Here is a 25,541-nt window from a genome sequence, read left to right on the forward strand (position 1 = left end):
GTCAGTGGGGAGGAGGTGAGGTTGCCCACCCTCACCACCTGGCGGCGGTCTGTCAGGAAATCCAGGATCCAGTCGCACATTGCTGTGTTAAGTCCCAGGTCCTTGAGCTTGCATACCAGCCTGGAGGGTACTATGGTGTTGAATGCTGAGCTGTAGTCCACGAACAGCATTCTTACATAGGTGTCCTTCCCCTCCAGGTGGGACAGGGCGGTGTGGAGCACGTGTGCTACTGCATCCGCTGTGCTCCTGTTGGAGCGGTATGCGAATTGTAGCGGGTCGTGGTCCGGGGGGAGTGTGGGGCGGATCTTTGATATGACCAGCTTTTCAAAGCACTTGCTGGCTATTGGTGTGAGGGCTATTGGGCGCCAGTCGTTGAGGCTGGTCACTTTCTGCTGCTTGGGAATGGGGATGATTGTCGCTGCTTTGAAGCAGGAGGGAACTCGTCGGAGGGAGAGAGACTGGTTGAAAATGTCTGTGTATACACCTGCCAGCTGGTGGGCGCAGGCCTTGAGGACCCGCCCGGGGATGCCGTCCGAGCCTGCCGCCTTGCGAGGGTTGATACACAGGAACGACCGGCGCACCTCCTCCTCAGTGATGGTGAGAGGGCGGTCTGGGTCTGTGGATGGGGGGGGGGGGTGGGGGGGGTTGGTGGTGAGGTGGGGATTGGAGGGGGTGGGGGTGCTGAGAGGTGGGGGGGAGGGGGGGGGGAGAGGTGGCGGGGAGAGGAGGGCAGTGGGGGGGGGGGGAGAGGAGGAGGGGTGGTGGGGGGGGAGGAGAGGAGGTGGCAGGGGGGGGAGGAGAGGAGGGGAGGGGTGGTGGGGGGAGAGAGGTGGCAGGGGGGGAGGAGAGGAGGTGGCAGGGGGGGGAGGAGAGGAGGGGGGGAGGAGGGGGGGAGGGAGGGGAGGAGAGGAGGAGGGAGGGGGGGGGGAGGGGGGGTGATGGGGGGGAGGAGAGGAGGAGAGGGGTGGGAGAGGAGGGGGGGAGGAGGGGAGGCACTCTGGCAGAGGGGTCGAACCTGGCGTAGAACGCGTTGAGTTCGTCTGGCAGGGTGGGTGACTCGTTGTTGTTTTGCTGTTTTTCCCCTTTGAAGTCGGTGGCAGCGTGGAGGCCTCTCCACAGGTGTTTGGGGTTGTTGGAGTCCAGTTTTGCTTCCAGCTGCCTGCCATATTCTCTCCGAGCTCTTTTTAAAGTGGTTCGGAGGGCATATCTTGTTTGTTTGTATTCCTCTGGTGTTCCAGAGTTGAAGGCGGTGGTCCTGGCGTGGAGGGCTGCCCGGACGTCACTATTGATCCAGGGTTTCTGGTTTGGCATTATTTTGATTATTTTTTGGGGGATTACGTCCTCTGTGCATTTTTGAATGAAGCCTGTTACTGTGTCTGCGTATTCGTCCAGGTTTCCTGCAGCCTTGAACTCTTCCCATGCTGTTTGGTCGAAACAGTCTCTCAGAATGTCCTCTGATTGATCTGACCAGCAGTGGGTGGTTCGGAAGGCTGGGGGGTGTCGCTTGAGCTGTTGTTGATACCTGGGAACGAGCAGGATGGAGGCGTGGTCCGATCTGCCGAAAGGGGGACGGGGGGTCGCCTTGTAGCAGTGTTTGATGTTAGTGTAGCACTGGTCCAGTGTGCGTTTTCCCCTTGTGTGAAAGTTGATGTGCTGATAGAGTGTAGGCAAGCGCTTCCTCAGGTTGACTCTATTGAAGTCGCCTGCCAGGATCATTGCTGTTTCCGGTTGTTTCAGCTCCTGTGCGCCGATCGCGCGGTGGAGTTCTTTGGCTGCGTTTGTCTCGTTGGCTTGGGGCGGAATGTACACTGCAGCAAGAGTGACTGACGTGAATTCACGTGGACTATAATGCGGTACGCATTGGAGCATAACATATTCCAAGTCCGCTGAGCAGTGCGTTTCGATGTTATTGATATTCGTACACCAGTTCTTGTTTATCATCAAACAGACGCCGCCGCCTCTCGCTTTGCCAGAGCGTTCCTTGTCCCTATCAGCCCTGTGTGTACTGAAGCCGGGGATTTTAATGGCTTGATCCGTAGTGTCGGCTGAAAGCCAGGTCTCAGTCAAACACAGTACGTTACATCTCGCTATGTCCGTTTGGAATTGTGCCCTCGCTCTCAATTCACATAACTTATTTTCCAATGATTGCACATTAGCCAGGAGAATGCTAGGCAGTGGTGGCTTATGCGCTCGTCTTCTCTGTCGTGCGAGAAGGCCCCCTCGTCTTCCTCTCTTTTGCCGTTTAAGTTCAGGGAATTCAGAGAGGTCGGGAGCTGACCAGTTTTGTTTGGGGTGTTTTTGCGCATTTCTGATGTCTAGCAGCGCTCCCCTGTTGTACCTACGTACGGTGGTACAGCTGGTGCCGTCGTTGTTGTTAAAGTTGCTGTTGCTGTTGTCGTTGTCCTCCATTGCTGTCCCAGTCCCTTGGGGGGGAAGGGCGCAGTGGGAACAATAGAGCGATAGCCCGGCGGTAATCCACGCTGTAATCCACGTAGTTGTTGTTTTCCCTTTTGCTAAAAAAGTGCACTTACGCTACTATGTACACCGTACAAAAGACACCGATATATACACTAGATATTTACAAAGCGAATAGAAGCACGAAATTATAAACAAAACGAAATTACTCTAAAAAAAGACCTATTCCTCTACGAAGTTCACGGAGCTCCTCAGCTGGTCGCCTCTCTCTCTAGGCGCCCACACACATCTAGCTAACTAGTAAGTGCTTATTAAGCTAGCCTACTTTGAATGGTAACAGACAATGACTGTCATTGGTCACAGACAATAAATGGCGGTCAACTTATCCATAACCTTCGGATATGGAGACTTAGCCTACCTGTCCACTCGTCTGCATGTTTGAGCTACAACTTGCGCTGTGCCTTGCCGAAATCAAATTGCCTCCAATGCGAGACTCGTGAATGACATGACTATGAAGTTATGGTTTGCGATGGCTGTCTGAGGGAACAAGATGTGCATGAAAACTCACCCTTTTCCACTAACTGTAACATTAGAACATATTAGCCACACTTACATTTTTTATGTTTTGTTTTGTTGTTACAGTATGTTTGGTAGAGCTTTTCCCTAGCCCCACCCCTCTCCTGCTAACAGACAAACGGTCAGACAAACGGCACCGAAAACATCACCTCCTTTGTGGAGACAATGCCAATTTTGACAATGTTCCACTACTGGGATTTTCTGGGATTTACAGTATGTTAAATTGGAAGGTTTCAAGAGCTGAATACAAAATAATTTCTGTTGCAATTTGTTAAAATTAGCACTAACGGGGGATAAAGAAACTAGAGGGGGGGGGGGGGGGGGGGAGAAAAAAAAAGGCCACACAGCAGCTGAGCCGAGCTTTTACAACCCTGTTCCTCAGTGTGGTAAATAAACACCTCTCACCTTCTCTATGGCTTATCTTTTCCCCCCATACAATAGCCTAAGCCAGCGTTTCTCAACTGGTGGGTCGCGACTCGCGACCAGGGCCGTTTTGATTTTTACAAAAGTGTGACACTGTTCATGTTGGAGACATGTCCTTTCCCCCTGTATAAAAACACACATTTACTATTATTATATGACATGTCCTATTGTGTGCTATTTTTGTGCCCAAAGCTATTTTTATATGGAGCACGCATTGCCAAAAATTATGCTCCCATCATGGACCAGAGACCTTGGAATTGTAAAATGCCTTTTTATATAAGCTTTGTTGTTTTGTGTGTTAAATCTGACACTGTTGGTGGTTCTCATCACATCCCTACCCGCCACTGTTTAAACCCTCAGTCAGTTGAATGCCAGATGCCTCTCTCTCTCACTCTAGACCCAGCATGTCTCGGCTCCTGCATGCTGCTGCCGTGTGGCTCTACCTGGCCCTGCCCTCGCTGTGTGGTGACAACCTGCTCTGCTTCTTCAGTACCGTCATGCCGAGGGAGCCCGCCCTGGAGAAGGACCACACCTTCCAGCTCATCCTGACAGAGTGCGCCCCCAGCGAGCTGTGCTTCAAGGCGGAAGGCCACTACGGCAACTTCAGCGCCCTGTCGGCCCACGGCTGCATGGCGGAGGGCAAATGCAGCCAGGTGTACAGCATCAAATTCAAAGGAACCGTCTACACCATGAGCTTCGTCTGCTGTCACCAGGATTACTGTAACGCGGCAGGTACATTCAGCAACATTGGTAAGACACGCCCGATGGTTAACTCTGATAATAGGAGGGGGAAAAGGAACTAGCCTAGTTTAAAAGACAAGTTTAGATGATAATCAACCCTGACCTTCTGGACTGCACCACCTCATTTCACCGCACTTTTGTGAATATTCAGGAATCAGCTTACATTATCTGAGAAGGTCTAGGCTATGACAGGTCACGTGTAATCATGTCCGTCATACGCCTTTTCTCAGAAAGCAAGTCTATTTCCTTACTTGTTTGAAGAGAGCTGTACAGGTACTTCGGTGAAGTGGCGTTCTCCCAGGCTGATGATGGGTACGGCTCGGCGGCTGGTTGGATGCAGGCCGAAAAGTGGTCAGAGAGCCTCCTATTAGACGCTGGTCGTGGCGGTCACTCTTTTCCTCTCGAATAAAAGGAGGAAAGGCTAATACTTGTTTAACTTGTCAAGAAAATAAACCGAAGCTATAGGAAAATAGGTGATACTCTATAAACGCGAGACGTCTCTTGCTTTATACAGAAATCACTTTTCTTAAGCTATAAACAAATCGAAAACAATGCTAAGCGAATCGGCTTGTCTCTTCAGAGTCCGCGGCCGCAGGATGCAGAGAGAGAACAAGGCCTGAAGTGGGTTCACAGGGGGACCTGTTGGATCAATCCCCCGTTCCTGTTTCATTCAGTTGAAAAAGCAAGCTATCACTCTCGGGGTGTCGTTATGTACCCCGGGAGTGGTATGCAAATTAGCTGGGTTGTCCCAAAAGACATAACTCAGATCACTTTAACCATTTTGTGTACAAATAGTCTTAAGTCTCCAATTTTTCCCCATCCAAAATAGAGTCAATCACTCACGTTATATATGGCTTAATTTCTGTTTATAGGGCATTAAAAATACTTATTCATTAAATGAGTTTATCACTTTTAACACTCTTCCTGCAGTCTGACAAACATGAAGACACATTATTGTTATTTAAAACTTATTCAAAGTGGCTAATTATGGCCCTTACGCATACATCAGATATGATAGGTATACATTTAATAATAAAAAGGAGAAAGGACACATCTTTTACCCCAGTTACCTCAAGGACATTGACAAGGCGGCAGTGTATTTTATTCCCCACTAGGGGGCACTATGGCTCCACCCATTAAAATATGAAACTTGGATAAAATCACAACTTTGCGTATGAAGGTCCGTGCAAAACAGTAAAAGCATGTATTAGCTCATCATAACATTTCTTATTTCCTATTACACCACGTTTATAGTGACTCCTGGATTCTCAAACCAGCTGGATATTCCTGTGTGGGTTCATCGTGTATTCAAATGATCAAATCACTCAAGTCTGCGACAGGGTGCTTGATTTAACACCCCCGAAACAGTCAAGTCAAGTTTATTTGTATAGCACATTTCATACACAGAGGCAATTCAAAGTGCTTCACATAAAATGGTTGACAGGAAAATAAAAGAAAAGAAGAGAGTAAAATGGACATTTAAAAGCATCACAAAAAAAAAAGAGTATAAAAAGTGCATTAAGCAACTTCATTAAGCACATAAAATGGTTGACAGGAAAATAAAAGATTTAAAAGCATCACAACAAAACTCTAAAAAAAGAGTATAAAAAGTGCAATAAGCAACAGGCGCAGCAGTTGCAGAAAGAGCTCAAACTTATAGAGGACTCATTGGGTTTGCATAGTAGCTGTCAGCAGTTAAAAGCGACGGTAAACATAAAAGTCTTTAGTCTATTTTTAAAAGTAAGTAAGGTTGGGGCAGATCTGAGGTCTTCAGGCAATTTGTTCCAGCTAGCAGAAGCATAGTGGGTAAATGCAGCCTTCCCGTGATTTGATTTGATCCTAGGGACAGTTAATAAGCTGGACCCTGTTGACCTAAGAGTTCTAGACGGTTCGTAGCGTGGGAGCAATTCAGCTATGTATTTTGGGCCTAGGCCGTTAAGTGATTTATAGACTAATAACAGTATTTTAAAATCTATTCTCTGTGATTCTCAGTGTGCCTTACTGACAAAAATCCCACTTTCCCAGCAGCAACAACCAAAGCCACTCCCACTCCCAAAGCCACTCCCACTCCCAGCCCCCTGGTTTGTGTTCATGGAGGACAGCTGCAGGCTGGTGTCTCTATCTGTTCTGATGAATGCACTGGAGAGACGTGCTCAGCAGGTAGGGATGTGTGTGTGTGTGTGTGTGTGTGTGTGTGGGGGGGGGTTAGGGTTAGGGGGGGTATTATCCATAATTGCATTGGTACATTCTGACAAAGACAGGGTTTGTCCGTCCTGTACCTTTTAATGTTCAGATATTTAATTCAATCTAGAACCATATGAAGATAAAGAGTTCTAGTAAGAACCCTTAAAGCAGGGGTGTCAGACTCATTAGGTAGAGGGCCGGATTTGTTCAACTGAGACCTCATGGGGGCCGGATTTTTTTTTTACTAAAATCAATTCGACTCATTTATCCATTTACTTCACAAAAGAAATACTGCTCTTTCCATTTCTCTTGAAACTGCCTGCAACCCGTGTCAACCTTTCTCTTTTTCGACAGCATCTTGTTGATTCCTTTGTTTTTTGGTAGGTAGCCGAATGCGCGATTCAATTCCAGCGTGGCATCATGGCGGCTTTGTTTATACCTGATGACCTACTGACATACTTCCTTGTAGTGCAGGTTAATTAACTTATGAATGAACTCTTAGCTTGCTTATTAGCCACACGTAGTTCATGATAATGGGGTGCGAATTTAATAATAATATATATATATATATATATATTTTTTTTTAATATTCCAAAACATCTCGCGGGACGGATGAAACCTGCCGCCCGCGGGCCGTATCTCTGACATCCCTGCCTTAAAGGAACACTCCGCTGATTTTCAACCAGCTTTGTATCATTACAACATCAGCAGTACATCAGAAAACTGTAAACAGTTTGGCAGTCATTCATTTAGTTTGACAGTTATTGTTGAGAGTTGATTTGAGTTAAGTTGTGGACCAGTGATGACATTCATGCACAAATAATGTCCCTGTCATTAACCTGGACTTCCACGACAATTTACAGTGTGCCTTACTGACAAAAATCCCACTTTCCCAGCAGCTAGAACCAAAGCCACTCCCACTCCCAGCCCCCTGGTTTGTGTTCATGGAGGACAGCTGCAGGCTGGTGTCTGTGTCTGTCCTGATGAATGGACTGGAGAGACGTGCTCAGCCAACCCGTTCTCACTCCGAGCGCGCAGCATATTGACGCTTTGTCACGCCCCTTGTGCGTTGCTTGTTACTAACACGGTACCCTTGAGCGACCCATGAAACGACTTGGGCTTTCCGACTAAACTCCCATGGAGTTTCCAAGAGGAAGTCATCTTTGACGCTCAAGGCAACTGCTCCCCCGTCCCAACACGCTGCCCTTGCGCGACCCATATAACGACCTGGGCTTTCACTACACTCCAATCTAAACCCATGGTAGTCATCTGTGCCGCTCAGGGAAACATAATGGCTCCATGCATTGACTCCCTGCGGCTGCTCTCTACAGGCATTACCAATCGAAAACCGATATAATCCATCGCCTATAGGCATACATTCCCCCTTACTAAAATAAATTACTGTCGAACTATTTGGCATGAATACAACAGAAAATAAAGATGCATTTGAATAACAAAATCAACATATGATCATATAACATTGACAATGAAAATACATTTTATGTTGGCAAAACCAGACTTCATGAACAAAGCAGCTAGTTGCTGTTACATGATGCAAACACACAAACAATAACTCACCAATTCAGCTTCAGAGTTTAGATTCAACAGGTTTCTGTCAAGTATTGGCTTCATTGGCACAGTGGATATCTACAGATCACTCAGTAAAGGCGCAACCAATCACTTCAAGTTCAAACATTATAGATTGAATTGGATTGTAAGATGTTAAAACCAGCTCTACAAACCTAGCAGCTCTGCTTCCCACAGCAGCCACCCTCATCTCAGTCATTCAGGGCACCTGCTGCAGGTAATCAACCGAGCTCTACCACACAGCCCACTCTGATTGGCTGATAGTGGTGTCAGTCACATTGCATCCACTTTAATGTTTACATGGTAACCATTGGTGACCGTCCCGTTGCATGTTAAGTGATTACACTACATGGAATTTCTGAACTAGGACGGGAATTATTTTCACCCAGGGCTTCAGTATAGGCAGTGGACAGACTTTGAAAAAGGGTCTTTACAATGGAAATTAAAGGATTGCCTAACTGATGGTACTGAAACCTCTTAGGTTGTTCTCTGTGCCTATGTGAACGTCTAAGTGAACTTTCAGCTTCACCTAGAATCTTCTGATCAATCTATTCCAATACTATAATTGCTGCACATAATTAGAGTAACGGTATGATACATCAGCATCTATTAACAGTTGTGTTTGACACTGCACTCAGCAGCAAGATGTGTTAGATGTGTAACATGACCAGCATTATAGCAGCTGGTGATCAACACTTGTCATTCTGAGGAGTTTGAAGCTTAACCACAAAAATCCGCTTTTCCTCTTGGATCCTCTCTGTTTGACTTCACATTGGAGCTGAGATGATGTAAATGTCAAAGTGGTTACAGTATGGGAAATGTACTGTAGTCCAGGGGCCACATCTTCCTAACTTGAAAATCATATCTTAACTGTTTGGCAACCATGGTAATTAGAGTTAGGATCTGATTTAGGAAAATACCCATTACAGTAAGTCAATATCCCCATCCTAATTTAAGATGGGAAGAATGTTTTACAGAAGCATCCTAGCTTCAAAAAGCTCTTCTAACTTTAAGATACCCGCTAGTCTGTCCTAAATTAACGGTTATTTAACGCATCATTGTATTTTGTATGATAAGGTGAACTGGCCCTCCCTGTCATCTAGAAGAAAGCAACATTGTCTCGTTTATTTACAAAGCTCTGATTGGACAGCTTCCTTTGTATTTGTCTTCACTTTTAAACCATGTTAACACAAACTATCAGACACGCTCACGATCTCACATTAGACTGTCAGTCCCGCGAGTGAGATCTGAGCAAGGTAAGACTGCGTTTTCTTTTTATGCACCAGATGGGTGGAATCGGCTCCAGGACACTTTAAAATTGGAGCAACTGATCTCCGTGGAATCATTTAAAGTACGGTACTCCTCGAAAGCACTGTAGGCCTACGTGAAGAGTGCACTTGTTTTATCTAAACATGTTCTTTGTAACAGGGCGCTTACCTGTATAAATAAAGGTAAAATAAAATAAATAAAATAAAAAAATTAAACTTGAGCTTTATTGTTAGGCTAACTGTTTGGCGTTTTGCTAACTTGAATCTCTAACGTTATGGCTATGTGCTTTTATTACATTTACAAAACCACCAAAATGTCAACAGGCGTAACTTGCCGAAAGGCTCATGCTGGACCCGAATGGTGTTCTGACAAAACGCTCGTTAATAGATACTTACCCCGCTAGCTGGGCGCTTCTCGCTCATACGGAGCATTAGTGCCCGGCGACCATCAACACATTTCCAATCAAACAATCGTGCCGCTCTCACGTCTAGGTATAAAAATGAACCCTTACCTGAGCCAGAAACTTGAAGTGAAGACGCTATCCGATGGCCAACATCCTCTTAATACATATAGTTGCCGCTTCCAAATTGTTGCATAAAATCTACTTTTCTGTCTTTAAAAAACAAAAAACATTCATCTGGAGCAACCGGAAGTGTAGGGGGCATTAGTGAGTAAACAGTGAGTCGTATTTCCGGGTTGCTCCAGATAAATGATTTTCAGTTTTTTTGATTGGAAATGCGTTGATGGTCGCCGGGCGCTAATGCTCAGTATGAGCGAGAAGTGCCCGGCTAGCGGGGTATAATAGATATGGCCTTCGGCGCTAAAACGGGCCTTAAACGCAAAAAAACGTGCCTTGCGCCTGTTTCGGGAAGATATCAATATGGCTTTACGCTGCCAAATGCGCTTTAGGCCGAATGGGCGTGGCGCAGTCCCAGAATGGGCCAGAGTGGGCGTGTCGGCCTTAAATCTCGGCGTACTGATATCTTCCCACCTGGCGTAAATTTAGCGCTTTGCGCTTTTGAAAACCAGGCCTATTCAGTGCGCCAGTTGCACGGAGCGCTCCCCTCTGGCTCTCTCTTTAAACCATGTTAACACAAACTATCAGACACGCTCACGATCTCACATTAGACTGTCAGTCCCGCGAGTGAGATCTGAGCAAGGTAAGCCTGCATTTTCTTTTTATGCACCAGATGGGTGGAATCGACTCCAGGACACTTTAAAATTGGAGCAACTGATCTCCGTGGAATCATTTAAAGTACTCCTCGAAAGCACTGTAGGCCTACGTGAAGAGTGCACTTGTTTTATCTAAACTGTTTTATCATCTGTCTGTATGTGTTCTTTGTAACAGGGCGCTTACCTGTATAAATAAAGGTAAAATAAAATAAATAAAATAAAAAAATTAAACTTGAGCTTTATTGTTAGGCTAACTGTTTGGCGTTTTGCTAACTTGAATCTCTAACGTTATGGCTATGTGCTTTTATTACATTTACAAAACCAACAAAATGTCAACAGGCGTAACTTGCCGAAAGGCTCATGCTGGACCCGAATGGTGTTCTGACAAAACGCTCGTTAATAGATACTTACCCCGCTAGCCGGGCGCTTCTCGCTCATACGGAGCATTAGTGCCCGGCGACCATCAACACATTTCCAATCAAACAATCGTGCCGCTCTCACGTCTAGGTATAAAAATGAACCCTTACCTGAGCCAGAAACTTGAAGTGAAGACGCTATCCGATGGCCAACATCCTCTTAACTCATTCAGGGCCAGTTTAGGACTGCCAATATTTAGCACAGGCCAAAGATTTTCATAATTGTTGGTCATCTTTCAAGACCCACAGTAAATTATCTATTAGCACCAGAGTGATTTGCAATACCTCAAAATGAAGATGTACGTCTCTGGGTTCACCAGGAAAAAAAAAGTGAGCTTTTAGCATGTTCTGTACTCTACTTATAGCCATTTATATACACCCTGTTTTCAGCCAAAAAGTCTCTGTGAGAAAAGAAATTGCAGAAAATGGCATTTATGTACACAGCACACAATATCAGGCATAACTCGCTCTCAATTCTTTTATTTTGAACTGTATTGACATCAGACATGTAAATATTATTCATTATGACACAAATGACAAAAAAATATATATATATATATATATATATATATATACACATGAAGTGCTTTTTTTTACATTCAACAATACAGTTTACTCGGTGTGAGTGTGCAGACAGACAGACAGACAGACAGACAGACAGACAGACAGACAGACAGACAGACAGACAGACAGACAGACAGACACACACACACACACACACACACACACACACGATCCTCCTTTTAGATTTCTAACCCCACATAGGATAAGCAATAACCACGCCCTGTGGCGCTGGGATTGGCCAGGAGCAACACTGGAGGGCACGCAGCCCAGCGATTTCATGAACCAACTGAAGAGCTCTTGAGAAGGACAGCGGGCTGCTGTGACTGCCTTCTGCCCGCTGCTGCCTAGCTGTTCCTGTGTTTATTTTGATTTGTTCTGCTACACCCGTCCTCGTCCATGTTTTCCTGTCATATCCTCTCTGCTATTCGATCGTTCCCGTTTTCCCCTCGGCTATTCAACACGTCCTCACCGCCCTCGCAAACTGATCGATCATTTCCTCATTCCTCCGATGATCAAACACATCTCTTGATTACTTTCTCCCGTTTTCTCCTGGCTGGCACAGAGGAAGGCGACTCCAGCTCGTGCAGCGCGGCGAGGGCGTTTCAATGGCGTTTCTCCTGTCTGCACAAGGAAGCGTTACCCGTTTTCTGCTTTCCCTCTTGCTCAATTTCAAAACAACAGCTGCGGTATGTGTTTGATCGCGTGCTGTCGGCTACCCTTTGAAGGCAGGGACCTGTGTCTGTGTCACAGGCTGGGCAAGTGTTTGCTGCAGGCGCTGCACCAATAAAAACAAAAACACGTCAAACACGTCATTGGCGGGGAGGGCTATTTCTGATAACACGTCAAAGACGTCATTGGCGGTGAATGAGTTAATACATATAGTTGCCGCTTCCAAATTGTTGCATAAAATCAACTTTTCTGTCTTTAAAAAACAAAAAACATTAATCTGGAGCAACCGGAAGTGTAGGGGGCATTAGTGAGTAAACAGTGAGTCGTATTTCCGGGTTGCTCCAGATAAATGATTTTCAGTTTTTTTGATTGGAAATGCGTTGATGGTCGCCGGGCGCTAATGCTCAGTATGAGCGAGAAGCGCCCGGCTAGCGGGGTAAAATAGATATGGCCTTCGCCGCTAAAACGGGCCTTAAACGCAAAAAAACGTGCCTTGCACCTGTTTCGGGAAGATATCAATATGGCTTTACGCTGCCAAATGCGCTTTAGGCCGAATAGGCGTGGCGCAGTCCCAGAATGGGCCAGAGTGGGCGTGTCGGCCTTAAATCTCGGCGTACTGATATCTTCCCACCTGGCGTAAATTTAGCGCTTTGCGCTTTTGAAAACCAGGCCTATTCAGTGCGCTAGTTGCACGGAGCGCTCCCCTCTGGCTCTCTCCCTCCCCTCTGGCTCTCTCCTCTGTCACCCTTCTCTGTGTCACTCTCTCCCTCTCTCCTCAGTCTGACAGGCACAATACGACTGTCTCTCTCTGACTCCCTCGCTCAGACAGACACAACACATGTCCTATCCACCTTATTTTTGGCGGCCATTTTGCCTTACGTTAACTATGGGTTCTATTTCCGGTGTAACCAATTTAGATAACCCCCCAGCCCCCGACAAAAAAAACGTCTATGAGGATTTTACCCTTTTACAGCAGAGCCATTCTGCTCTACAGCCGTGTCGTTCGGGCGCTGGGATAACGTAATGCATTGTGGGTAGTCGGCTACTAACTGTGGCTAATGTTAGCGGCTAGCTAGCTATGTTACATGGCAGTAAAACGCCACCAAATTGATTTAACTTTTAACCATTTCGAGTAACACACATTTCGAGTTTCCATACGGACCTCCAGCGTTGGTTAGTTGTTTATAACATGACTATATTTATAACTTTTATAACGGACTCCAGCTTCCGGTTTATAATTCGGGTCTGCAGCCAGAGTATAACAAAGGAAATGGCAAGCGGCAACAATGAGTCACGTTAAACCGGACCTTGTACCCACGATTCTTTTTTACAGTGGGGCATTCAAAAGTAAGGTGGATAGGAAATAGCAGTTGTAAGTTCACTGCCTGTGAATGTCCCAGCATGCAATTGGGTACTCCATTTCGCTACTAAATAGCAACCAAATGAGGCGAAATAGATATAAAAGGTCGATCTAAAATAATGTGTAATGGTAACACAGCCTGCAATTGTAGAACATTTCAATATTGGACCAAATAAAACATCGAAATTAAAACACCACCCTAAGTGAAAAATATATGTCCTCCTGGGCCTATATATATCTCTTGTAGATTTAACGTGATTTAGATAAGTCAGCGGAACGCGCTTCGGAACGTGCTTCTACTGTCATGTGCTATACTGTGATGTCCGCTCCAATAACTTGGCCCTACTTCACATTTAGTTTTACAATAAAAACACATTCATGCAATGACTTTACATAATGTAGGGTATATTTATGTGCATCATCCTTCCTGCAGCAGGCGAGAGAAAATGATATCTTTCTGGACAAACTTTCACCAATCTAATAGGCTATATTTTTCTAGCTGATGCATTTAGAACATTCTTTTCACTTTGATCTTGCTATAGTGTAGGGTATTTACATGCTTGCAGTATTTAAACTGCAGTTAGATTGGTTTGAGAAGCACAATAATATGGAATAATAGCCTATAATGGAGACAGACAGACTGGATGAAGGGAGGGGGAAGAGCGCTTGGGTTTTGTCTGGTTTTGCTGGACCACTGGAATTGGAGCTAAAAAGGCAAGCGTGCGATTCGTTTATTGCACTTATCCAATGAACTGACGGTGCATAATTTTACGCTTAAAAGGCGTGGTTGTAATGCGTTAGGCTGAGTGGAGCGCCAGCACCAAGATATCAAGTGCGCTGGTCCACGCCCACTGATCAGCGCTGCGCCAGGCGCTCGGCCTAGAAACTACGCCGATGCAACGATAGGGGCCATAGGCTCCCCCGGGAGGCCGGACGGCGGAACATGATACAGTTAGCCAAGGAGCTGCCAGACACAGGGCTCTCCCGCAATTTAACCGAGGTAGCAACAGCCATCAGCAATTTGGCTCATCTTGAAAGTTAATGTGTTAGCGATCAAAATTAAACAGTTAGCCTAACAGTATTAGCATTAGTATAATAACGTTAGCACTACTAGCTACATCCATCCACCAGTTGAGAAATAAGGAAGTCGTGTCTTTTGATCAGTAACAGGCATAACAATTGATGTTGGATTGGGTACTTAAGACATAAGATAGGATTTTGTAAGATAAGATAGGATTCCTTTTTTATAAAATGTTTATTGGGTCGATTATTTTTACAAAAAAAAAATACAAATAGCCTAACAAAACAAAACAAACATTTACATAAAAGCTATACAACCACATACACAGCCAGATTCACTCAGAACCCCCCTCCCCGCAGGATGCCCCACCCACAAAACCAACAAAGATATTAGCTCAGAGTATATTAGATAAGATAGGTTTATATTAGATATGATAGGATTCCTAAAGTTAGTTAGGATTTGCTTCTGTAATACGAAATCAGAAAAAAATCCTATCTTAAATTATCCTATCCTAACTTAACTCATTCATGGCCAGTTTAGGACTGCCAATATTTAGCACAGGCCAAAGATTTTCATAATTGTTGGTCATCTTTCAAGACCCACAGTAAATTATCTATTAGCACCAAAGTGATTTGCAATACCTCAAAATGAAGATGTACGTCTCTGGGTTCACCAGGAGAAAAAAAAGTGAGCTTTAAGCATGTTCTGTACTCTACTTATAGCCATTTATATACACCCTGTTTTGACCCAAAAGGTCTCCCTGAGAAAATAAACAGGAGAAAAGGCAATTTTTGTAAAAGGGCACAATCTCAGGCAGAACTCACTCTCAATTCTTTTATTTTGAACTGTATTGACATCAGACATGTAAATATTATTCGTTAGGACACAAATGACAAAAAAAAAAAAAAATATATATATATATATATATATATATATATATATATATATATATATATATATACACATGAAGTGCTTTTTTTTTACATTCAACAATACAGTTTACTCGGTGTGAGTGAGTGTGCAGACAGACACACAGACAGACAGACAGACAGACAGACAGACAGACACACCGACAGACAGACAGACAGACAGACAGACACACACACACACACACACACACACACACACACACACACACGATCCCCCTTTTAGATTTCTAACCCCACATAGGATAAGCAATAACCACGCCCTGTGGCGCTGGGATTGGCCAGGAGCAACACTGGAGGGCACGCAGCCCAGCGATTTCATGAACCAACTGAATAGCTCTTGAGAACAGACAGCGGGCTGCTGTGACTGCCTTCTGCCCGCTGCTGCCTAGCTGTGTTTATTTTGTTTTGTTCTGGTCTACCCGTCCTCGTCCATGTCTCCCTCTCCTATCCTCCCTGCTATTTGATCGTTCCCGTTTTCCCCTCGGCTATTCAACACGTCCTCACCGCCCTCGCAAACTGATCGATCATTTCCTCATTCCTCTGATGATCAAACACATCTCTCTGGATTACTTTCTCCCGTTTTCTCCCGGCTGGCACAGAGGAAGGCGACTCCAGCTCGTGCAGCGCGCCGAGCGGCGTTTCAATGGCGTTTCTCCTGTCTGCACAAAGAAGCGTTTATCCGTTTTCTGCTTTTCCTCTTGCTCAATTTCAAAACAACAGCTGCGGTATGTGTTTGTTCACGTGTTGTCTTAGATGCTAGGGACCTGATACTATGTCAGAGGCTGGGGAAGTGTTTGAACTAAGCGCTGCAGTAATAAAAACAAAAACACGTCAAACACGTCATTGGCGGGGAGGGCTATTTCTGATAACACGTCAAAGACGTCTTTGGCGGTGAATGAGTTAAGATAGGAAGTTTCTGTAATGGCCCCAGGTCTCTAGCAGCTTCACATACTGCAGCAGTTCCTCTGCAGATGTACGTCTGTCCTGTAATGTGTTTGTGATGTGATGTGGTTTGTGATGTGATGTGGTTTGTGATGTGCTCTGTGTTACAGTGGTACAGGCTCAGGATGACTGGGGAGTGACTTACACTCCTACTGAGATCTGTGCCATCAAAGGATCAACAGTGGACATACGCTGCTCCTACAGATACCCAGCCTACCTAGATGACCTCACTGTCACAGTTAAGAAGACGTTGTGGTTTAAAGAGCAGGGTGGTGGTGAACGTGTGGATGTGACAACAGACTCACAGTATGCAGGTCGTGTGGAGTATGGTGGTGATCTGAAGAACTGCAGCCTGAGAATCACAGACGTGAGAGAGAGTCACTCAGCTGTGTACAAGTTCAGCTTCACAACAAACCATCCAGCTGGGAGCTACACTGGTTCACCTGGAGTCAAACTGACTGTCACAGGTAACTCTTTGATCACACCATTTGTTACTTCAGTTACAAACAGCTCCACAATGAATTGACTGAGGGGACAATTATTTCTATAGTAAAACAGTAGGTTATCAGCACTGTGTGCCACTGCCAAGTTTGTATAAATCTGTAATATATTGTGTTTTGGTTAGGCCTCTATTCAAATGTTGAAAGTTTAGAGTGTATAAGGACTTAGAACATTATAGTGGAACTTATATTTTTGGTAACTGGGTGGTCAGCACTTCTGTTCTGGAAATTGCTCAGAAACACCTTATTGTAAATATAGGAAAGCCATACTGTATATACCCTGAATGCCCTACTGTAGGTCAGGGCTATTCAACTATATCAGAGGTTTTCAAAGTGGGAGGCAAGCCTCCCCAGGGGGGCTCCAAACAGTTTCAGGGGAGGCTCAGTGAATGGAAAAGGAGATGACAGAATAGTTGAAATGTTTGAGTCGGAGTCAGAAACGAATAAATACCTTCAGCAGACCTTTTATGTATTTGATGTAGTCTGAAGTCAAACAGCAATATCAGGCTCTCTTGGCTCAATTATTGAGTGTCTCTGGAATCAAATAACACTCACAATCCTATTAGGGGTGTGCCACCTTAGGCACCTCACGATTCGATTCGATTACGATTAAGGGTGCTACGATTCGATTATTAAACGATTATTACGATTATTACGATTAATCACGATTTTCGATGCATCTTTTTCACCAAACAGGATTTTTTTTAAGCAAGGTATATTTGTCAGTATCCATTAATTAAAGTAAACAAACAAATGTACCTCCATTATCTTCAGTTGCGACTGAAGTCCACGCATCACATGTTACAGCCACCCTGCATGCTTTCTTCAGTGATTCCAATTTCCAGTACTTCGGTTTTGGTCTCGTTTTACAGTTAAGGAACTGCTTTCCGGGCGAAATACCGTATTTTTTGCAAATAAAGCAAAAAAAAAAAAAAAACATTACAATTTTTTGCAAATCGATAATCGAACATTGTGAATCGATTTTAATCGTCACGTGACTCATCGCGATGCATCTAAAAAACGATTAATCGGCACACCCCTAAATCCTATAGGCATCTAGGAATTAAGCGAAACTAAACTAAACTAAACAAGTAAACTACGCAGGGTGGCTAACAGGCTTGTCCAAATGCCGAGTGGAGGGCAAAAACTCAACAGCATTGTCTCTTTCCAGAAATCATGACCCGGTTACTCAAGATAATGCACTTTAATGACTTTGTTGTGAGCAGTTTCATGTAGGAACTATTTTCTTTTGCAGTCTCATGTAGGAACCATTGAGATATATGAATGGAGAGAGTGTCCCTATCTCCTCCCTGTATGGTCTATTGAAGCCAAAATCCTGCCAGATCAGTGAACCAGAGTCTGCGCTGTAGCTCCGTTGATTTAGAACCTCTGTGGGCTCCCCGCCCCTCTGAACTTTCTTATGTAGAGCTGCTGTTTCTAGAATGCGCACAGTGCGTTGTGTATTTATATACAGTGTAGCTCTGTAAATATGGCACTTTAAGCTGTAATATTTTTAGTCTCGCCCAAAAAAAATGCACTGCTGTGTTGATTAAGCTAGCCTAATGTTTCCGTGGCATTTTGATTCACTTTATGATTTAATTCCTTTTGGAGCAAATGTTGGTTTTACAAATCTAACCTTGACGCTTTACGCTACGTTGTTTACTGGTATAGTGTGGGTAGGGCAGCCTGTAACGTTCCATTTAATATAGCTCAGTGGTAACGTTAGCCTAGCTGCCTAGTCTCGTCTCTGTTAACTATATCCTTACAACAGCTAAGAAAGGAGCTTGTGAAGAACAAACATCCCCACAGTCAAAGCATTTCTCTGAGATATCCATATAAAAACGTTTGTTGCTTTAATACCAAAAATAAAACCTCTGTTTGTATGTGACGCTAACGGCTAACCCGTTAGCAATTAGCTCATGGCTGGTGGTTGCGTACTAGGCCCCATCTTACCCTGGACGGGAGTTAACGTTATAAAACACATTTCCTGGCAGTTGGACAACCTGGTAAGTTCTGAAAATATGTGTATAGTATTGTGTTATTCCAGCTATCGTTATCGGTTGTTAAGTTATAGTAATATTAAGCCGATAAATAATGAAAAACAGCCGACTAGCGAAAGTGGCTAACGCTATTGCTATTTGATTTGATTTTATTAATTCATGCTTGCAGTGAAGCCAGGGCCCCACTGAAAAACTGCAGAACTTTACAAATCACACAACAATCACTAAATATAAAAAGATAGGCTACATACAAAAACAATTACAGGGTTAAGAATATTTCAGGGCAGCAGGGACAGGTAGCAGTCATGGTAGCCATTGCTGTTATTTGTGCGGCCAACTAAAGAGTCTCATTATAGAGCCGAACTGCAGTATGCAGAGTTGAGTTTCTTAGCCTGTTGGTCTTGGCCTTAGGTTCAGCCAGCTTGTGCTGGTTCCTCAGTGTCTTGGCAGTGCAGCTGCCTCGTGTTGGAGGTAGCAGGTCATGCAGAGGGTGTTGTTCATTGTGCATGTTCCTGATCAGCTTCACTACAGCCTCCTCCCTCCTGGTCTGGAGTGATGGTAAGGGTTGTGAGATGTTACCAGCTCTCCTTCTGATAATTTTGCAGGCATGTGTCTGGACTCGCTCTAGCTCTGCCTGTTGTTTTTTTGAGCAGCCCACCAAGAGCACTGAGCTGTATTCCAGACACGGCCTGATGAGAGTGGTATAGATGGTGACGAGATCATCTGCTGGTAATCCGTGTCTCGCCATGACAGTGAGATAATGCAGCCGCTTGGAGGCAGTTTTTATTGCCTTCTCAATGTGAAGATCTCCAGTCAGTTTGGGGGGACGGGTGTTGTGGTGGGTCCCGTGCAAAACATATCCGCAGCTCTACTGACTTTTTCGCATTCAGCATCATTTTGTTCTTTGCTGCCCACTCGTCCAGCCTTTGTGCCTCCAGGTGCATTGATGTGACATGATGTTGGATATGGGGATTGCTCTCGACAACCCGATGTCATCTGCATATCCAACATCAAGAGTGTCCTCAAACACAGCATCCCGGGTGGCCATATAGAGGAGGAAGACATATGGGGAAGCTACCCCCCCTTGTGGCACGCCAGATGTAACTTCAATCCAGGGGCTGTAAGCCCCATTTGCCACCACTCTTTGTCTCCTCCCTGTGATGTAACTGTGTAGCCAGGCTGTCAGAGATGGGCACAGTTCTAAGTCCAGTATGTTTTGCATCAGGGTCACGTGGTCAACTCGGTCGAACGCCTTTGACATATCTGCCAACGGTACTCTCACCATTGTTGGTTCAGAGTCGGTTTCAGTGAGCCAGGTGTGCATTGCTCTAACTAAAGCCATTGTGGTACTGTGTTTGGGCAGATATGCATATTGGTTTTTACACACATCGAGCACTGTGGGCATGAGCTTTTTTAATACAAATCTTTCTATTGTTTTCCCTACACAAGAGGTTAGAGAGATGGGACGCCAATCTGAGATTGAGGGGGTCCTCTCGCCATTCCGAAGTGTCGGCATTCCGATCATTGACTTCTATGCTTTCGGAGAGGCGGCCCTTTTTATCTCCAAAAAAGGTTCCGCCATTGCGAAAGATATTAGGTCTGCCTTTCCGACATAGCATCTTGAGTTATTTAGCCTACAGGGGTGGGAGAGGTTAGGGTCTGCAGGAGGTTAGGTTTAGGCATGGGGGGTGGGAAGAGGTTAGGTTTAGACGTGGGGGCTGGGAGAGGTTAGCTCCAGCCGGTGCCCCGGGTTAGGGTTAGGGTTAGGGTTCTTTCGCAATGGCGAGACAGATCTCCATTCCGACAATTTTGTTGGAATGCCGGTATTTCGGAGTGCCGACATTTCGGAATGCCGGGGTGTCCCCGAGATTGAGCCAGGGTCTTGGCGTTTGGGTATGGGACAGACGTTTGACTCTTTCCATATGTCGGGGACACACCCCTGTTGGTAAGAGCAGTTGGCCAGATGTGTAATGACGGGAGCCAGGTCCTCTGCCTGTTCTTTCAGCAGCCAGGTTGGAATGCCGTCTGGCCCACTTGCTTGCCGGGGGTCCAGCCGAGTGAGGGCTAGCTTCCTCTCACCTATGCTACAGATATCACTTCGTGTGGGAGGTTTGGGTAAGGGGAAAACACAGTAGGGCGTTGCTTTAGTCCATGATTTGGCAAAGAAGTTGTTCAGGGCTTCTGCAGCTTTGTTTTCTTCTACTCCCTGTATTCTAATTTTTGCATCAGGTGATTCAGTACGTCCTAGGCCTTTATTTATAAAGTCCCACCATTCCTTGGGTTTCTTTTTCTTTAGATTTTGCATTTCATTTTTATAGTATCTTGTTTTTACCTTATGTATAAGTCTCTGGATGGAGTTTCTAATTTCTCTCCATTTTCCCACTTTCCCCCATTTATTATAGGCTTTTTGTCTTTTCTTTATAGCCTGCTTTATTTTCTCCGTTATCCATGGTTTGTCCGCAGTTGTTATTTTTTTCTGTCTCACAGGCATGCATATGTCCATTGCTGTCTGGATATAGTTGTTGAAACTTGCTGCTTTGGCAGTGATGTCCTCAGCCTCGTAAACAGCAGACCAGTCGGTCATAGCGATGCATGTTGCAAGAGCCTCTTTTCTTTCTTTCGTCACTAACCGGCCCCTCCTCCGCTTCACCATGTTTAGCCATGTTCGTAAAAATCAAGTCTAGGGTGGCCTGCCCCCGGGTTTGACGTTTAACTATCTGCCGAATATCAGGGTGGGAGGAGGTTAACATTTTTGTGGGTAATTTGTTGAAATCTCCACATAAATATAGTCCCATATGGGGCGAAGATGCTTTGATTGCGTCTATAGTGTTTATTAAATACTCCAGGGTTTTGTCCTGGTGCGGTTTTTTATTTGCCCAGGGGGGTGATACAGATTCCCCACAATGATAGTTGAGACACTGCTGGGGGTCCGACGCGGTTGTAGTGGAAGTGGGGAGCTGCCGGGGCTGCAGCCCCCTCTGGTGGCGGCCTCAGCCCCTGCACCTTCCTGACGCAGCCCCCCCCAGCCCCCCCCCCCCCCCCCCCCCACCAGCCCCGCACCCTCATTTGGCGAAACTTCCGTGACTGTGTCACAGGCATCTCTCTCTCACTCTCCTCATTTCCCCGTGGGTGCTCTGCTCTGGGCTCTAGGCTGTGGCTGGGGGGGCATGCTTCACGCAGCATGCTCGCACAAGGCCGCGCCGCGCACTTTGCGCGTGCACGTGCGTGCACGCGCAAAGTGCTCGTCAGTGCGTCAGCCCCCCTTGTGGGAGATGGCTTCCCACGCGCCTGGTTGGACCCATACACACTCAATGTCATCACTCTCCAGATCCTTTCTCCTTTATGCAGTCTCTCATGACAGTACACAGCCACGCCCCCTCCGCTTTTCCCATTTGTCCTGTCTTTTCTGAAGAGTTGATAATCCTTGACTGACAGCGATTCATCCGGTATGTCATTGTGAGCCCACGTTTCAGTAACGCATCCTATGTCAGCGTCTAAGGTTTTTAGCAATAGTTCATATTCATCAGTCTTTTTTATCAGTGATCTCGCGTTACAGAGAGTTAGCTTTGGCATCCGGATTTGCTCCCGTTCAGATTTTCCAAAGCGTATTTCAGTCAGCACACTCTCCCGTTTCCTCCTGTATTTAGGATTAGGACTATGTTAAAAACGCTGGAGTAACTTATAAAACACACATATTTTCTGAACTTACTTCAGTCCCCAACCAACGTTAATTCCTCGTGCACCTTTCTCAAAACAATGTTATTTTTATTGCGGTCCATTGATATGTGTGGTAGCCAGCACAGCCACCCCGACCTCCAGGGAGCCACTACCCGTGCTAAGAGCCTCTGTCCCGGCCCACACACCCAGCAGAGCCACCCAGACCTCCAGGCAGTGTTACATGATGAAAGCACAAAGCAGCACTGTGTCCTGTCTATGTCAAACTAACGCTAGTTCTATAATGTGAAGAATGACGGCTTGAGACTGGCTGCCACAGCTGTCAATCATCCATTTTTATCCCTTTTTATATGTCAAATAACTACTTAAAAACAAACTGATCAGAAAAATGACCACTTGCACATGCATTAGCATGATAATGACTATCTAAAATGATACAAACCACCATTGGAAAAATATTATCTGATGTTTACTGTGAATATTTCGGTTGTGATTTTCCCATCCACTAAGATGGGGAGGCGGGCCTTGTGACCTATTCTGGATTCAGCCGCCAGAGCGGCGATCTAACATGCAGCGGCTTCACTAAACGGGACCTCAAGTGGCGTCCATCTTTATTTATGTCGATGGTAGGAACTAGCTAGCAGCTAGCGGGTGTAGTTCGGTCAAAAGAAAATAGTTCCTCCATGAAACTGCTCATAACGAGGTCTGTGGATTATCTTGAACCCGGTCATGATTTCTGGAAAGAGACATTGCTGTTGAGTTTATCAAATGTATTTCTTTGGCACTTTGAGCATCACAAGCCGAGTGCCATCCAGTTCCATTGTATTGGAGAGAAGGCAGAAACTCTGCGGCCGATATCTCCAAAACTCAGGCAACTAACACAAAACAATATAGATGGATAAATAGCATTACAGGTGAGAGGGAATATAGCATATTGTAACGTGTCGGGTAATCCAAGTATTACCTGTAATGTGATGTGCAACATAAGTGTCTCAACGGTAGCTAGGAACTAATGTGTGTGGGTGTGTTCCTAGGGGAAACGGGGTATATAGGACCAGCGGCCGGGGTGCCGGGGGGAGTCTAGCTATGGAGCGAGCTGAGACGGTTGTTGTGTCTAGAGCTAGCTCTGTGAAGCTAGCTGCTAGGAGCTAAAGAAGCCTGTGAATAAAGAACCTGTACCAACTACAACTCTCCGTTCTTTGGCGTATCACCGATACGTTACATTGGTGTCAGGCAGTAAAGCGGTAGCGCCTCTGATTCGGTCGAGAGGGGAGAGAGTGAGGAGGAACAGCGGAGAAAAGTTGGAGATCAAAGGCTCGAGCGACCTAGCAGTAGCGAGCTAGCTGTGTGAGCTAGCTGCTACGAGCGCCACGTGTGATGGTGCGCCTAGAAGAAAGCCTGTCGGCGAACGGGAGAAAAGAGGGGCTGACGACAGAGATCAGCTCGATGCTGGCGGGCATGGAAGCCCGTGTGTTGAAAGAAGTCAGACGGCTGGTGGAAGAAACTCCTGCCTGGGCAGTGGAGGTGATGCGGACGCTGCGAGAAGTCATGCAGCGGGTGGATTTGATGAGCGCAGAGGGAGCGCAGTGTGGAGAACGGTCGGAGGAACCACAAAATAGACTGTGTTGGAGCTGTGGAGAACCGGGCCACGTGGCGAGGTGGTGCCGAGGCGCTCCCGGGAGACGGACCGGGTATGCGGGACAACGACATGGACAGCAGGGAGCCTGCTGGGCATGCGGCGCGATCGGACATTTAGCCAGAGAATGTCAAGAAGCTGTCGGAGATTGGAGAACAGCGGGAGAGGAGAGACGGGCAGGCGCCGGACAGGTGAGGCTTTGTTGGGCTTGCCAGTCGCCTGAACATTTAGCTAGAGACTGCACTAAGAGTGCGAACGCTGGAAGAGACACACAGCCGGGGGAGCAGCCGGAACAACAGGCAGAGGAGCAGCGGAGTAGCGGAGCAGTGGAGCAGCCTGAGCAACAAGCGGCGGAGCAGCGGAGCAGTACAGAGCCGATTGTTCTGGGCAGGAGAGTGACTGTTGAGCCGGCCCAGGCTAGCTGCTCTGGAGCGGGGATCGTTTTGAACAGCCAGAGGGAAGTGAGCGACATCATCTGCAGAGCTGTTACAGTCGGGGGAGCGGCGCTCGTGTCCCCAGGGGAGCGAGAGGGGTCGGGGCAGGAGGAGACGGCCCGGCCAGGCCGCTGCACAGCCCCGACGGCTGCACTGCAGAAAGCCGAGGCGGAGATCGACGCCGATGGTGTTCGCCCTGCTGTCCTCAACACGCCGCACCCTGGGGGAGAGGGACGGGAGGACGAGCGAGGGCAAGAGGTGGAGCAGATAGACGAAGACAGGGCCATCTGGGAGGTCGACGGGCATGAGCGGAGACGCAGACAGATGGAGGATGCGGATATCGGTCCGGTGTATGCGTGGGTGGCGGCCGGACGCCGGCCCCCTGTGGAGGAGATTCACATGTTTTCCGGTGCCACGAAAGGATTGTGGAACATGTTTTCGGACCTGCAACTGGGTGGAGCTGGGGTTTTAGAGAGAAAGGGGCACGGGAAAAGCGGGACCCAGTGGGTGGTACCCGGTTGCCTGCGAGAATTGGCACTGAAGTGGATGCACAAGGGCCCATACGGTGATCGTGGGCCCGAAGAGACACTCAGCCTCATCCGTGGACATTTCTATTGGGGCAAACAAAAGGAGGACGTGCGGAGATACTGCAGGGAGTGTGAGGTCTGTGGGGCACAAAGGGGGGACCGAAAAGAGTTACACTGCAGAGGACTAACCCCACTGGGGGTTGAGCGGGACTAGCATGTTTTAGGTGGGACATAAGCTTTAAAAGGGGGGATGGAAATAGTGGTTGAAGTGAAGTGGGATAATGTGAATAAGAAAAAAAGGTTTAAATGAAGGTAATGGGAAAAAAGAATGATGTCAATGTGATGGGTTGTAAAGAGAAAAGAGGGAATGTAAATGTTGGGGCTTGTGTTAAGTGAAAATGTTGGGGAAAAGGGTGCTAATGGGAAGTAACTAAATGATGGTGGGAGTGAATGCAAAATAAGTGGTGTTAAAGAGAAGGGCTATTGGAATGGGAATGTGA

The 25,541-nt window shown here is 46.3% G+C and overlaps 1 protein-coding gene across 1 annotated transcript in view; it reads right to left on the reverse strand.

Annotated features, from left to right (window-relative positions):
• The window catches only part of LOC310788360 (heat shock protein 75 kDa, mitochondrial-like), a gene marked incomplete at both ends in the record, with an annotated part of 40,587 nt that extends 38,178 nt beyond the window's left edge, over positions 1-2,409 (reverse strand). The window contains one exon of the mRNA XM_083649926.1: positions 2,347-2,409. Within this exon, the coding sequence (XP_083506052.1) occupies positions 2,347-2,409 (63 nt within the window). The remainder of the gene's footprint in view (positions 1-2,346) is intronic.
• Positions 2,410-25,541: the final 23,132 nt, after the last annotated feature.

This window comes from Poromitra crassiceps (assembly GCF_964638095.1).
Source record: "Poromitra crassiceps genome assembly, chromosome: 13".
NCBI classification, from domain to species: domain Eukaryota; kingdom Metazoa; phylum Chordata; class Actinopteri; order Beryciformes; family Melamphaidae; genus Poromitra; species Poromitra crassiceps.